Consider the following 17,304-nt stretch of genomic DNA (forward strand, 5'->3'; position numbering starts at 1 on the left):
ATTTCTGTTTTTTTTTTAATTTTCTTATGTGAAATGAAATTAAAGACTCCATGAGAAAGATGTTCTATATTTCAAAGTGAAAAACACTTATTAAACAAATCTTGAAGCAAGGAAAGAGAATGTTTTAAACACATTCTGTATGAAAAATTTGCAAAAATAGTGACAACTGACTACATGCACTATTAATAATAATAGTGAGTAATGAGTAATGAATAATCATTGGTATGGAATAGATTTCAATTCTTGGAAATGATTAAAGTATTATTGTAATCCTTGTTTTATGTAGTGGAGGGAGGTTTTCGAATGGGATTGGAACTCTATTATTTATTCGATAAGCTAAACTTTAGCATTGCACATATCCGTCCGGGTCATACTTAAAGGTATATTTATTCACTATGTGTGACAGAAAAAAAGTTTAGTTGTTTGAAACTTGGTGAACTAAGTAGGTGAAGAAAAGATAAGGTTTTCTAGTGGTGTATTAAATATATCGCTATCTCTAAACACAACGAAGATATCGGCTTGTAAAGTAAATGGAAATACAAAGCTAAATGTTTGTTGCTGAGAGGTTTGTTAGAGGTTAGAGAGGTCTCCTCATTAATATATACCATTTCTGGACACTACTATAAATTAATTCCTTACACAAGATGGAAGTACTGTCAAAATCAAAGTTATGGTCTTCCTTAACATGATGCGCAACTAAAGTACTCTTTTTCTCATTACGAGTCAGATAATATTTTTTTAATACGGTTGGATAAGTATTGGGAAGTAGTTCTTATATACGAATCATCGGAATTGCTGCATGGGATTTTGTAGATGATATTCGACCTACATAATATCGGTACAGGATCTTTAATTTTTGAAAATAAATAGGAGAAAGATAAATAGAAGGAAGCAGTTTTGCTGCCTCCAGTTCTTTTTTGAGTAACAACTTTTGTTAGCATTAAAGTATAACGACTTTTTTAACTCAACTTATCTCCCAGAATTCCTTGAAAATGTCTTATCTTTCATTGGCAGTTTACAATTACATCTAAACTTCTACGTGCCATCTTTATTTCTCTTTTGTAAATGAAACCAATGCGTAATTCGTAAAGTGAAATAAATAGCGATATAATTTTTGTAGTTATGAGAATTATTGCAGAGATAGTTACAATAAAATTACCTTATGATGACTATACAACCTCATTTTTTTAAGAGAATATTTGAATATTGTAGTAGGTACAGAAACAAAACAAATAGGTAGTTATTTTTTTAATGAAAGTGATTTATTTTCTTATATTCATTCATACTTATAATAAATCACATTACACATTGTCCCTATAAACAAAAAAAATCTTCGTAGAAGAAAATGAACAAAATATACAATTAAAGACAATCTAATAAATTCACTAATACAAAAACATTTTGTTATTTACTTTATAATAAAATTTAATCACATTTTCTTGTTTTTTCCCTTATTTTATTTTTCATGAAGACTTATATAAGTTTGGTTGGAATGTGTGTTAAGAAAATTACACCTTTTCACATTAAATTTACAAATTTTGAAACGAAAAAAGTTTTAAATAAAAAACATAAACCAGGATTAAACAGATCCGTGTAATTTTTTTAACACACACTCGTATCCAAACGCCCATCATCACATATGCTTATGTCTCGACTATTATAATATAGGGCGCGAGCTCTACCATTTAAATATTTTTGTATATATAATCATATATCTTAACATTTCGCTAATCTGTAGTTAAGTGTGCAAAATAATATTTAATAAAAATGAAAAAAATTGTTTGAATAATAATAGAAGAAAGGAAATAGTTTTAATAGTTATAAAGTTATAATGTAAAAAGTACATTTTTTTCTACAATTATCCATCGATTTAGCAACATAACATTATAAGTTGATTGTCAATTTCAAAAAGCCTGCATTTTCCTTATAACTTTTTCCTCAACTTCCCTACTTTTTACAAATTCCTGCTAAATACTTTTTCTAAAACAACTAGGAGTATGATGTTTTTTTTTTGTTATTGATACTTTTAATTTGGTGTTTAGTTTTGATGTAGCGCCCATTTTTATTTAATATGTGATTAAATCTTTAAGGAAACTAGAAATTTTATTGCAAAAACAAGACTAGTACTTAATGATTAATTAAAAAAAGAAGAAGAAAACAATTACACTTTGTCGCTCTTAGTAAAATAGTAATAGAATAATAATAATAATAGCGATCAGATCCATTGGAATGTAATAAAGTATATAAATAAGTTTTTTTATAAATAAAAAAAGGTAGATAGAGTAAATGTTGTGTGTGTGTGTCTATAATAAACTGAGATGTTAATAAAAAAATAAATATGGTCTGTTCTCGATGGCGTGAAAAATGACAATACAAGAGTTTTACAAGTGATGTCATTTTAAAAAGCTGGTTATTAAGAAGTAAAATGGAAATAAATTTGCATTCGGATGTAAAAAATTTGAAGATATATGTTTTAATAATTATATAGGATGTTTCTGTAAAACTTATACAACGTCCTACAATTTAATGAGAGGAAAAGCAAACCTTTTTAACATAATTCAGAAATGGAATAATTAATCAAGTAATATTTTTTTTTGAAAAATTGGAGGTATTGTTGAGTTATGTTGAAAAGTGTACTTAATAAAATATGAATTCGGATTAGATAAAGGATGTTAATAAGATTTTTGTAGACACATCCTATAGAGCGCGAGGAATCGTCAACAAAACTTACATTATTGCCATTCCTCCCCTACTTAATCTACAATAGACAGGCTTTTTAATGGATAATTGAAAATATGCAATAGAAAAAAAGAAATTAAAATTTCTGATTAGGAAAATTAGCAAAAACTATTTATAAAAAATAATAAAATATATTAAATATATATACTTTTTTAAATAAAAAACAAATATAAATAAAGGATCCTATATAAATTAGCATCTTTTTCCATTTCACTTACATAATCGAACAATAGTAGTACATAATTAAATGTTAAATTAAAAAAAAAATAATAATAATGAAGTAGTTATGATGATAAATATGCACACCCAAATACAGTTGTGTAGAATATATCAGAACTATCGACAGCTGACTAATAGATGAACACTTTAGCTAAAAGGAAATTGTCGACAATCGAAAACCCTCGATTTCGTTTTTTATTTATTATTTTTTTTAAGGATTTTCGAAACGTCTAGCGTTTTTTTTTCTTACTTGCACTTCAGTATCCCTCTGAATAAACAATATTTAAAAACAGAACAATGTTCTACCGACGTTTAGCGCTTATTTCTTTTCTTATAATTTTTTTTCTTTTGCTTTAATAATTATTCTCATAGTTGCCGGACATCAAGTCCTAAAGTGCGGGGACAGTTCTCGTGCCAAATACATTTTTACAATTTATGCAATATACAGTTATCGTTAATAATTCATTAATACGTTTATATCCTTTTCATTTATTTAATTTAAAAGAAATTTGTATTTTATATTTATTAACTTTTTAATGCACTGAAGTAAGTAAAGTATTTTTGAAACGATATTATATAATGGATATCTTAAAAACAATTTTTTTTGGTTACAATTTGATTAACAGGAGTGAATCGTTAATTTTGATATTACTAAATATTTTAAAGTTTGTGTTTAATTATTTTAGATTATTTATGATATTAATAAAATTTGTTTATTATTTATAAAATTAAAATTTATTTATTGATCCATTTTAACCTCTTCCTTTAAAAAATGATTAACAGTGTTCGCAAAGACTCTATGTGGTATTATTTTAAAAATAAATAAACACGAGTTAACAATGGAAAAAGATTTCATTCAAGACTACAATAGCATTATTGTCCGGAAAGAGAATCAATTTCATTAGCTATCAATGAATTTCTTTTAGGCAGCAATTTTTATTTAGAATATAAGCTATTCGACGCTCGCAAATGTAATAACACTGATGGAGATGTTTATTATACGACAATTTGATAAAACCTACCAAAAAGTTGAGATGGAAAACATCATAACGAACAACCTTATTTATGAAATCTGATTTGAATGAAGAACATAAAACCGTGGACATTGAAAAACAAGGAAGGGATCGCAAAAGATATAAAATTACCTATTTTATGACAGCGTGATGGAACGACCCAAGAACTTTATCGAGCTCTATTATCATCGAAGTTGAGGGTGACATTGATGCTTTGGACCTTTAGCTGATTTCAGACCGAAGTAAAAATGCCGAAAATAATGAGCTGAATCGTTATATTGTTGTATTTCAAAGATAGTCAGCTTGAAAATAACGATCGTGTTATTAAAACAAGACTGACGATGGCAACAACTTCATTGAAGTACATTATTATTTTATACAAAATAAGATACAGAAAATAATCTCACTAGAAAAGGAGTGTTAATAATCGAGAATGTGTTTAGAAAATAAATTTAGTCTATAGATGTCCTAAAAAATTCAGCATATAAAAAATAATTCCAAAAATCTATAAGAATTTATAAAAATTGAAAATATCTAGCATCCAATTGACAACGAAAAAGCTGATAATTAATATGATGAGATACATATTGTCAGGATAGATAGAAAATGAATTTTGAATTTACATTCGGGGTTTTAACAAAATACAGGAGTCTTGTTTCAAATAACTTCGTTGCCCATACATTGAGAAAGTTAAACAATATTATTTATCAATAACGTCCTTCTTGTGGATAATCTCGCCAACCTTATAGCATCTTTAATCATTTTAAATTTAAAATATTTGAAGAATCAAAGAATTATGGATTTATCATGCTTAACGCTGTATTCAATTATAAAAGGTCATTGAACTATTCCACTGAATTATTCGTTATATTTTACGAATATGTAACAGTTAGGGTTGTGGTGTTCATTAAAGATTCCTGTGTCCATGTGGATCTCTGAGAAACTGATTAAAATCATATTAATTATAAACCATTTATATCCAAAATTATAACATTATGACAGAATTTTACAAAGATTTTCAAAAAACAGATCATTAAACATTAACGACAGCTTATAGGGTCGAAGGGAAAACTCGTCCACAAAGTTTTACTTATTTCCAGTATCTTTTTATCAAAAGTTTGGTAAATGTTGCGATATATGTTAGGATGTGTTAAATTGTAAGAAGTAACTTTCACTATAACACTCATTTGTGAGCCACAGTGATACGAAAAATAATCTAGATTTAAATTCGCTTTGATATTTTTGCAGACTAAGATTTTTAATTGTATTGATTAACAATTATGGAATGCCATACGAAAGAGCAACATATGATTTTTGTCAAAACCCATAAAATGTGGCGAAAGTTTTGCAGAGACGATTGAAAAACTCCGTAGAATGGAATGAATCTTCAACTAGGTGATATTTGATGATTAATAACAAAATTTGACAAAATAAGTGAAAAGACGGCTAAAAAATCTTTTCTGGTTAGTATTTAGCTCCAGTACATAGGTTTTGGAACAAAATGAAATACATTGTGACTTTGGAAAGAAATTCATTTCCCTTTAATTAAAAAAAATTAAAAAAGAGACTAGGAAATTCTTCGCTAGATGCATGAGATACCAATACATCCTCTACGAATTACAATATTTCTTTGAAAATAAGTCCATCGTTGTCGCAACCGCAATATAACTGGGTTTTTATGGCAACAAGTGTATTGCACGAATTTTCAACATACCTATGTAATTCCAACACGGCGCTATACAGCCGAGAAAATCAATTTCCTGCTACAAAAAAATTTAGATCTCATAATTTCCTGAAATTTGAATATGAATTGACGAACAAGATCTTTGGATACGAGCCGAATTTGACAATTTATTGATAACATCTTTTATAAAAATTTACCAACCTGTAATATAGGAAGTTTACCAGGAATTTATTTTTTATTTAAACCATAAATATAAACTTATTGTGTAATTTTGACAAGTATTATTCCTGGTAAAGTTTTTATATTAAAACAAAATCACCTGTACGCTTTTATATGGATAATTGTAATATTTTCTAAGGCTTCCTTAATTGAAAAAGTCTGTAATTACAATGTTTGAAAAGGTTAAATGCGACTATGAATACTACTGACCCTAATTATCAATTTGATATCCACCCCTGTTAATCGTTAATATCATTTTAAAACTCATTTCCTACAAAATAAATAGTGTATGTGCATTAAAAAATTAATTTGTCGCTGTTAATATTTTTTTTAATTTGCGGTGTACACAGTACACAAAATTAATCAAATTCACAATATTTGGCACTTTTTATATAATACACAAAGGACGAACGATCTTCCAGCAGCTACGTTTTAGTTCCTATTTTTTAAGTTTTCGCTCATTTTTTTTTATTATTCATTTACTCGATAATGTCTCGAAGAGGGATGACTGCCTCTCTCGCGCGGGAGTGTTTCGTTTTTTTTTCTTTAACGTTTTACAACACACATGCACACACTGAACGTCCCCGGTTGTATTTTTTTAATTAATTATTTTTAATTCACTTCTCATTCTTTATCGTGCCATTCGAAGCCGATTGCTAAAACGTTCGTAATCATTTCTTTTTCGTTGATACAAGATAAAACATATAAACATATAATTAATTAATAATTAAATTCATTAAATAATATGAGTTACAGTTATGGAATATACTCGTCGTCGATTCAATTTCTTAGTTTAAATAGGTTGCTTTTTAATTAATTTCTTGTTTTATTATTTTTTTAATTACTACTTTTTCTTAAATATTTTTTTAAATTTAATTTAATTCACTAAAGTTATAATTTTGAGTATCACAAAATGATTAGGTGAGTTTCTTTGTTCTTTTTTCACTAGGATTCAATAAAAATTATTTTTGTTCCAATTTTAGACAATATGATTATCGCTTTTGTGTTATTTATCTAGGTCAATTAATTAACTAGGTTAATAACACATATTTATCTAAGAAACCAATAGGTTTCTTTCTTTTTTAACAAATCCTTCTAGGAAACTTCGCCATAAACATAGAGTAAAGTCATCATTAAGATTTTATCTAAGAATTCTTAAAAAACAGAAATAAAGTTTTATTTTTAAAAGAATTAACATGATTTTATTAACACACGATGTTTCAAAAGTACTGAAACTGAATGAAACATCCTGTGTATTGAATTATTTATTAAATGATTAACATTACATTTCACTATTACACCACATTTTCAGCATCCCATTAAATTGATCTATTAATAATATTTATTTATAAATTAATGGAAGCATTAAGTTTTTTTATTATCTAAAGAATCCTTTAACACTTTATTTCTTCAAGCTAAGCACTTTTATCAAAAATTCATATCATCTAAAATTGGTCAATTTAAATAGTAATACAAAATAAATAATTTAATTTAAAGTAGTAATTAAAAAATCAAAAAATTAATATGTATCACGATTACAAAAGATTCTTTGTTATCATTCGTGATTCATATCAATTCTAAAAAATTAATCTTTCGATTAATTTTTTTTATCCTTCAACTAACACACCATCAATACCATTTCTTTAACATTTCTCGTTTCTTATATCTTTAAAAACATTTTTTTTCACGATCACCTAATAACGGTTGCAACGATTGGTCAGACACTAGGTTTCGGACGGTTCGATGAGAAGTTTATCGTAGAAGTCGTCGTCGCCGCTGTCGTTGTAGTCGTTATTAAAGAACTACTCGGCGAAATAGTTGAATTACTAGATGTAAAATTGTGATCGTTTCGTCTCATCGGAACTATCACCACCGGTACATTCACGTGTTGTTGCTGATGCGCGACAGCAACACCACCGCTGACCGTAGAAGTAGTATTAGTCTTTTTGCCCCCTGTGAACCGTTTAACGGTTCGTTGCAGGAAGTCAGTCTTTTGATGGTTCGCCGACGATGTCGCCGAAGAACTTGTTTCGACGCCTCGTTTCGACGAACTTCCCGTTGATGATGAAGACATCGAATGGCATCGTACCACTAACGGTGCGTTATTTAGTCCTCCTCCGCAACCACTTCCGACACCCGTTGATGATGAGGAAGATGATGACCAATCGCCGCTACTCGAACTGCTTCCGCTTATGGACCCTAGGAGACCCACCGAACTCGATCTGTATGGTGGCGGTGATTCTGATTCCAATACTGTACGATTTGGTGGTGGTTTTATACATTTTTGATAAATTTCGGACTCCTACAAAAATCAAATTTAAATTTATTAAAAAAAAGATTTTCATTAGATAAGCTAATTATATAAAATGTGTTTTTATTATTTTGAGAGATAACTAAAATCAGAAAATTGTATATTTGGTGTATCAATTACACCACGACAACCAAGATTTGAATTTAAATTAAAAAATTCTGTTAATAAATTCTGTTTTTCATACAGCTTCCCTATTCTCAATATTAGTCCATTAATTTAAGATATCACCTGTATCGACGTTCTTCCCAATGCTCCCCAGGTTTTAACAAAACATTTCCTAGTTGTAGATTTTTGTATACGTCGATTAAGAAGCTAATATTCCAAGTTGTCCGTGGAATGGCGAAGTTAGAAAAGCAGTTATATTCACTGATTTATTGTTATGTTACGCTGATATCAAGCAATGTGGGTGCTTCGATGTAAGACAGCGTTCCAGAGAATGTGTAGAGTGAATAACAATCAATATATACATTCAAAACTTTGGGAATTCTTTTCTGGAAAACCAAGGGACTTCGGCAGAAGGTGTTGAATATCTTTGATTCTCTTGTAAGGTCAGTTAGACTTGCTTGCAAAATTTTGTCAAGGTTAGTTAAGAGAAGTTTGTCACGATTTGAATACTTAATAACTTGTAATAATGTCATATTCCTTTAATGCAATACAAAGTAAAATATCTGCATGTTGCGTGGATTACGGATAAATGAAGTAGAATAATTGGGCTAAGATACTTTTTCGATGGCTAAATTTTCTGGCTCAACTCAAAAACATTTCGGAAAACCATGCGGTATCTCGGTTTGATCTACAAAGTAATTCTTTATTTTGCATCGATGCATTCACATTGCTCGAGATCATTTAGTTAGTGTAGCTCAAGTATGGTAAATATTTTCCTTCCACATTGAAGTGTGCGAATAGCAAGAGTTCAAATCTTTAATTTCTCCTCTGAGACTATGACAATTCCGTCTATCGGGAAACTGGCCTGCCTCATGTCTATATTTAAATTAACATATTCTAAGCAGAATTGTCATAATAGTTTTCGTCACGCTCCCGAATAAACTTATTTCTTTAGTTTTGGAGTAGATGAATCGCTACAAGTTTAAAAATTCCCTACGTAACTTAAAGGTATGGTAAATATGCCAATATAATAACTTCATAAAATAGCAACGTAAGCTTTTAATGAAACAGCTTCACCTAAATAATAATCGTAGATATATTTTGAATTGGAAGCAAGCAATTGCAGATGATTATGACATACAAACAAATTCGAAAAACAGCATCGTTCTAAAAGTTATATTTTAAAGACTATTTACAATTAGGATTCACGATAACAAAATAACCAGCAAGAACAGACGGTATTGTGTTATTTATTTCAAAAGTTTAAAACTATAAGTATGAAACCAAGTAAGCTGATTCTGATGTGCCATTCAGAATCAACTCGTAATCTTCTATAAACTTTTATTTTTGTAGTTAAACAAAAATCCTAGTTGTATCTGTTAATGAACAGCTTTACTAAAACATTCTTATAACACTTCCTATCAAACAGCTCAATTCGAAAAGTTGTATCACTTTTATTCCGCAAACCAGTACCCGATAAACCGATAGGAATTGTCTTAATTATGCATAATTTTATAATCAAGGTTATCATACAAAAAACTGTACCAAAATATGTAAAAATGATAATCAACCAATACCAGAACTGTTTTAAAGGTTATAAATCAAAACCATTTGTTGTTCTTTGCAAAACTATGAAAATAGAACATGCAGCATTGCTTTTGACTGTGATTCTTTGTGGTTATCACATGGAAGTAACCTAGACTTTGATTCAGTTTATCATGGTATGATGATTGCAATACTGTCTGACGATGGTTTTTAATCCAGTTGCAAAATGTTGCAAAGTTGAAGATGATTGAAGTTAATGATCATTTATCTTAAACATTTTGCATTAATACTCCTAGTTATTTTTTATTTATCTTCCAGAATTTAGTATGAGTCGTAGCCGCGCACATTCCCAAAAGAATTTACAAGACATACTTGATAACTACTCGGATAGTGAAGATGCGCTAGATTTTTCTGACAATGGGATATGTGTACTTTGGACCAAGTTGAATGAAACTGACTAAAATGCTGAACTGAAGTTTTGGATGCCGGTGAGGATGAATGTTTCGCGGCTTATCATTTTCGAAAAAAAAACTACAAAAACAAGATATCGTTTAGACACAATTTTGGCTCATACGACGATATTCAGCAAATAATGATATTCATCAAGTATGGTAATACCGAACTTTCGCCTGAATGACTTTATGATATATAATAACAATAAGTCTCAACTGATCCTCAACCTGGGTTGGGTTAAGTCTCAACCCAACCTAATATTTGGAAATTTGCTTTTATATGTCGGTTATACAACGCTCAAGTGTTCGAGATTATTAGAATTTTGTGCCATTGCAAAAAATTTGACATAATAAGATGAAATTTGCGTTTATCACGTTTTGTTTATCATTTGACGTTTAACGACGTCATCACGATCGACTACATAAACTTCGAACTTTGATTCCAAACCTGAATACTACATTTCTCCGATTCAATTAAAATCGCTCAAAAAAATCTATGCTCAGATTCAACAAATTAAATTAAATTGAGTAAAAAACTATAATATACTATTTCTAACAGTAAATTGACGATATATGCCAATATATTTATGCCAATGAAACTTTACCATTGAATTTCAAACTATTAGTGAATATTTGACGTGACTCACTTATTTGAGACTACACAATGAACCTAATCAAGAACCCCAGCAAAAATTGTACTCCACCTGTGTTGAAACATTGCTACAAGGTAAAATTAGACAATCTACTACGATAACTTCTACACAACCAGAAAAACGTAACGAGTAAAACATTATCTTGCCAACGTGCAGTGAGACCAAATACAGAATTGTGAACTACCAATAGAAAAAGACTTAAAAATAAAAACAGAAAAATCTCATCACTAAATATTGAGGTGCATAAAATGATAGAGCAATCTTCCTAAACTTGAAAGATGGTTGAATGATTACTACACATGGTTACTTTACAGCGAGTTCCAACTCCTTGAGAAGTGCAAACCGAAATAAGGCAACAACAAAAATTTAGAAGAGGGGTATCCAATTGCTTGTGCAATTTTCTAGGTACGTTTAGCTCCTGTGATACACATACACAGTCAAATGTGATGTCGAAAGAATGTCCAGAAAATACGAAAAGCAATTATCAACATAATGTGACCAAAAAACAATTGCACTGACAAAAGATCAATGTTTTTCGAAAAAGGGCCAAAAGATACAAGTTAGTACGTGACTTTTTATCTACGTCAGATATTTTTGATATCATTCAGATAATGTGATATGTCTCATTAGAATACATTAGGTCTGTTACTTTTTCAACATTTATTAACAAAACATTATTCTGCCGACTCTCTTCAAGTCTATACTTTAACAACTGTGAATGATCTTCCAACCGCTCTGACACTTGGGTCTTGATATGCTTATCGTAGGCTTAGGCTGATTCATTCAGGTAATAGTATTTTGGTTCAAACCACATCCAACTAAATTAAACACCATTGATATCCAATTTGCTTCATGGTAGTTTTAGTTAATTTTCTCAGATAGTTATAAACTCTATGATGACTCTGTAATATTTGGTCACAAATTCAATCTGTTTGCAAGAAAGTTTATACATGCTTAGACTCTTTGCATAAACTTGATAAACCTGTTTTCTTCCAAAAATGGTTCACCGTAACCTTTGTTACCCACAAACTTTTCCTAATATTGATTTGCCGGTACTATTTGATGTTTTCAAATAACAGATTCATTTTCAGGTTAAGATATTTTCAAGAGTCATTCTAAATTCTACAAACTGAGACAAATTTTGCTAGAATCTTCAAGATATGTCTAAATTATCCTAGATTCAAACTTTACACTATTTCGGTACATTTTGCTAACCAACATTAAAAATCATCACACTTGTTGCTTTCTTTGATTATTTAAAATACTTTTCGAATTGCTTTAAATAGGATGAAGATTGTGGGAGGAAAAAAATGTACCTGTTCTGGGTCTCTGATGTGGAGCCTGGAGTGGTACGGATGTTCTTCACCGTCGGGCATTGATATCCTGGGGGGAAGGTTGATGGCCAGATCTGTTCGCACTGAGTGCATGCGAACTTGCCGGTCCCTGGCGGCTGCTAATTCCCTAGTTCCTCGGCTGCGCAGACGGTCCATGCCGCCTACACCCGCCGCGGCGCCGGCGCTTACCACCGACAGCATCTGCAAAGAAACCAAAAAAAAACTAAAATTAGAAACATTTTCAAAAATGTATCTTATTTTATTTTGTAGTGTTTATTTCGTTCGTTTTATATCAATTGCTCCCGTTTCAACTTCTATTTTTAGAACAACGGTATGCAATGGAAATGCAAAAAATTCTCAATTCATTCCATTCATTCATGAAAATAATCCTGAATGCTGCTGCTGTTTTCGATTTGAATTGCATGACCGAACCCGATTGAAACGGTCTCCTTGAATCTTTCATATGGTCATCAATACATTACATTAACAGTTTTCCGTTTTAATTTTAATAATTCAAAAATAATAACCCAACAATGGAAAGCGTTTTTTTTTCTTTTTATGATTTAATTTGCAATTAAACGAACGAAAAAAGAAACGGAGCGATAATAGCTTCGTTAACTTTTTCATTTTACGCTTGGATCATAATTTCCGACCGATTTTATTACTCAATTTTACCCTTGACTTTCTTCCCCGCCCTTATTGTCAGTTCATACACACACACACACACAATGGACGCCTGTATAACCCCCTGGTTTAATAAAGTTCAAAATTACTTCCGCAAATTTACCAGCCGACCGAGGCCAACAGCGGCGGCGGCGGCAGCAGTGGTTTCAACAGCGTCGCTTTTGGCATCCAATATATCGTTCAGATCACACATCACAATGGTCAACAATTAACGTCTATCTACCGTTTCAGTTACTAAATCAATAGCTAATTTATCGTGATGGTATTATAACACATCAATAGTTAAATACTGTCTGTAATAAGATTAATGGTGGAGGAGCCGGCAAAAGAATTTTAATTATTTCATATTCTGTTGAATCAAATTAGGAAATAATAAAGCAAATGTAATTATTTTTTCGGTTTTGGTGGTTTTTATTGAATTAATGTAAATTTTAAGGAAAAATTATCATAAAGGCATTGATTTTATTAATATCTGATAACTGTTGTAAAAATTGTTATAGATAAAAAATTGTTTGTGTATGTTAGCTAAATTTTAACGAATTGTGGTACATTTTTATAAACCGGTGTGTATTATATCGTTGAAAAAACATTGAGAATGCTCTAGTAAATGTACTTGCTGTGATAGAACACACAGCATGTGTAATTTTGTTTGAACATGTTTATATAACTAATAAAAGTATGTACATTGAATTGATAAGTTATATATTTTTCAAATTTGACCTTAATTTGTCGTAATTTCAAGTTTCGCTGGTTAACTAGTTTCCCCATTCAGTAATTAATTTTAACTATATTAAGAATTTGGAAGAATTCAGATTTACGTTTGCCAATCTTTCAACTTGTTCAAATTTATACTTTGAGCTTAGTAAGCGTACATATTCCACAGATAGTTTGAACAATACCAATGGTGATGCTTTTTTAATACCCTGTGAAGGGCACAATTACGTTGCGAACAACAAATTCTCCAAGCGGAACTGAAGATTTTATCTTTTCGCAAATCTGGAAATCCGTTTATGACATAATTAATACTGACATCAAATGCCAGTCAGAATTTGGTTTCAAACTTATCCGATTTGTTTGGTGTATATTGCGTAAATATAGATCCTCTCTTGGGAAGCGATGTTCACCGACAGTTACATGTCCCAAGCTACAATGTATGGCTAATCATGATGAATTAATATGGTAATGCAAATTTACGGCAAATTTATCGTTTTGCAATAATAATAAGCTAATTAAAAGTACTCTTACTTATGAGTTTTAATCGTGATTTCAGTTCCTGTTTCATATTCAATAAGGTATTGTTATGAAACAATTGTTTGTTTGATATATGTCATGAACATTGAACAGAGCAATAAATGCACTGAGCTTTGCATTTATTTATAAGTTCATTTGTTCCCACACGCTGTTGGCCAATGACCAAAAAATTGGATTTACACTTTCCTTTTCATAATATTTCGTTTGGCAAATTATTTCGAGCATGGATCCTCCCTAAAAATATTATGTCGAATTGCATTACAGATTTATTTTCGATCTTCGAGTTTGTTGAGATATATCAGGTCACACTTTCATTTCTCAGTAATTAAGGAGCTCTTTGTAACACACTACCAGGTCATAATCATTATTCTCAGGTATACGACGATATTATAGTAGCCCTTCTCTTCTCGAATGAAGAGATTCGTTGTCCACGTCACTTTAAAGATACAACAAAACAACTTATTCGTGATGAGCTTCTTGACGTTAGACGCCACCTGCTGATTCATAGACTGTATTATGAAAAAAGGGGGAAGAGTTTTTGAGGGTTTTAGATTATTTCATGGCGACACTGCTCTAATAAATAAAATAAAAGAGAATACAAGAGTTATAACAGCTGAATCAATCTAATCATCGATCAATCATTTGAACTCTATCATCTGTGGAAACTCTATAATAAAACCATACTAGGACGGCATGGGAATCACGCGGATGTGTCAATCTATTAGGCGTTTGTTAAGATTGTGGTGTCCTAGTTGTGTTTTAATTACCTACTTTGAGTGAATTAGAAGTTGATGTTATTTCTCATGATGTTTATGGCATATTTCTTATTTTGATACAAATATAGCTAAATTAAATGGATAAATTTATCAAAAAGAAACGTGATTTCGAAGAATCCAATACGAAGTGAAAATAAGTATAAGAAAAGAAGTAAAATTTCGCTCTACGTGCAAATATAACGAAAATTACTTAAGCTTTACCGCTATGTTTAATAAGTGGATGTAAAATTGTAAATGAATCTTTGCGGGAGCAATTTATTATATCAATTTACTAGGGATAGTAAATTGAGTAAACTTTTCAAAATTGCTCAATATAACTTATACAGAACAAGATATATCTAAGTATACAAGTTATTTCAAGAGACTGTCTGAGCAGCAAAACAAAGCGGTGAATTCTTTTAAAAGTATAATGACTTTTCTGATAAAGCTGAAATCACATCTTATCTTAAAAAATATGTAAGTCCATACTTAAGCTAAATCACTTATTTTACCTGCATGCAAACAAATAATAATGACAATGCTATGAAATGAAACAACAATAAAAAATAAGCAATATAAAATGCATGTATTCATAAACTTCAGAAGTTAAACTTTGCTCTCTATTTTAAAGAGTCAAAAGATATTGAAAATAAGGCGCAACTCATAGCATTTGTCCCATCCATGGTTGACTGTATTAAGGACCTTACATGTTTTGTAAAAAAATCAAAATGTTATTGTTGTTGTGACATAAACATTGAGAGAAAAGCAATATTAGATTAAGCTGTGCAAATATCACCCACGATTATTGCTTTAATAGCTTTGTGTCGACATGGACTCCTAACACAGACGCCAGCTTTTGCATACTGAGGTTGTTAAGAAGAATAGTACAGAATATAACAACTTCATATTTGTAACCTCCTGCGCTGTGAATTTTAGACTTCCAAGTTGCAATATTTGGTTGATATGTTTCAGTAGCTTAAGCAAAGAAGAGAATAGTGTCACATCCACCGATAAAATGAAAGCAGATTTGGAACCGCAGATATGGAAAAGAAAAATTTCTATATTTACACTTTCATAGTTTTCAAACATTTAACAAATTTAGAAGAAAAACTGGATTCTTATTTTCTATCACTTAACACTAAACAATACAATTGCATTACAAATACACATTCATGGAACCATCAAGTAATTTTAATAGTAATTTAACACTGTCAGCTATATTCACTGATCGTGTATTGACGATTAAACACAAAAAATTGCTTCTTGAAGCCTTTTGGATTTCTATAAAAGAAGAGTATGAGGCAATGTTGCAAATAGTATTGAAAATTTTGCTTCAATTTTCAACTTCTTACCTTTATGAGTAAGAATTTTCTGCTTCCTAGACAATCAAACCTGAAAAGAAAGAGAATTTTCAATGTGTTGATGAAGAAATGAGCGTTTCTCTCTTAAATGTATGCAACAATATCGATGAAATCGCCCGACAATACCAATCTCATGTATCTCATAAACAGAATGTAGTTAGAATAAAATAAAATGTTGTAAGGACAGAATAAATTTTTTGTTTTGTTGTATTAACTCATTCCATTGCTATAATTTGCGCCACGATTTCAACAAGTTTGAGAATCACTGCTTTAGACTAATATTACATTACTACTCCGGTACCAGAGAGAGTGAAAGGAAGTTTGTTTCCATTTACCGGATCCAACTTGTATGTATTGCATAAAAAATTGAGCTGGGGAAACTAATTTAGACTTTAGAAATAAATTACTAGAAAGGCTTCCTCATGATAATCATCCGACATATTAATTTTATTATTTACATTATAAGAGAAAAAAAGAAAATGAGAGAAAGTCGCTGTATATGAGAAATTTGCAACGTTCTATTATGGGCAACTCCGTGCTTTAAAATGTATTATACACAAGAAAATTGTTAGTGTATTTGTGAATTTTTATTATTCGTAATCAAAAATAGGTAAAACTTTCCTCTTGCACCATTTTAATAAGCTTGAGTAGTGAATCATGGCATTCACAAGGATTCAAAAAGTCCTTTGTAACCTGCAACGATGCTCGGACTTCTTCCTGCGGTGCTTCGACTAAGTTACCTTGAAAAGAAGAATCTGGCCACGATACTTCTGGCATCGTCAACCAATGAGGTTTATTCCAACACAAACGATTTGCAATAAGTTGTGCTGGTGTCAAGCCTCGAGAAGTGCAGTCAGCAGGGTTAGACTCACATGAGATGTGTCTGCAATGAGTTTTTGGAACATCTTCCTGTATGTGAACTACTCGGTGTGCTACAAAGATTTTCCAACGAGCTGGAATCGACGAAAGCCGATAGATA

The 17,304-nt window shown here is 30.5% G+C and overlaps 1 protein-coding gene across 2 annotated transcripts in view; it reads right to left on the bottom strand.

Annotated features, from left to right (window-relative positions):
* Positions 1-1,240: 1,240 nt before the first annotated feature.
* LOC111414613 (protein TMEPAI-like) overlaps positions 1,241-17,304 on the bottom strand; it is a 166,822-nt gene continuing 150,758 nt past the window's right edge. For both annotated transcript variants that reach the window (XM_071198960.1, XM_071198965.1), the window contains 2 exons: positions 12,257-12,475; positions 1,241-8,176 (listed from right to left, as the gene is read on the bottom strand). In XM_071198960.1, the coding sequence (XP_071055061.1) occupies positions 7,592-8,176; positions 12,257-12,475 (804 nt within the window). In that variant the 3' untranslated portion in view covers positions 1,241-7,591. The remainder of the gene's footprint in view (positions 8,177-12,256; positions 12,476-17,304) is intronic.

This window comes from Onthophagus taurus, chromosome 1 (assembly GCF_036711975.1).
Source record: "Onthophagus taurus isolate NC chromosome 1, IU_Otau_3.0, whole genome shotgun sequence".
Taxonomy (NCBI): domain Eukaryota; kingdom Metazoa; phylum Arthropoda; class Insecta; order Coleoptera; family Scarabaeidae; genus Onthophagus; species Onthophagus taurus.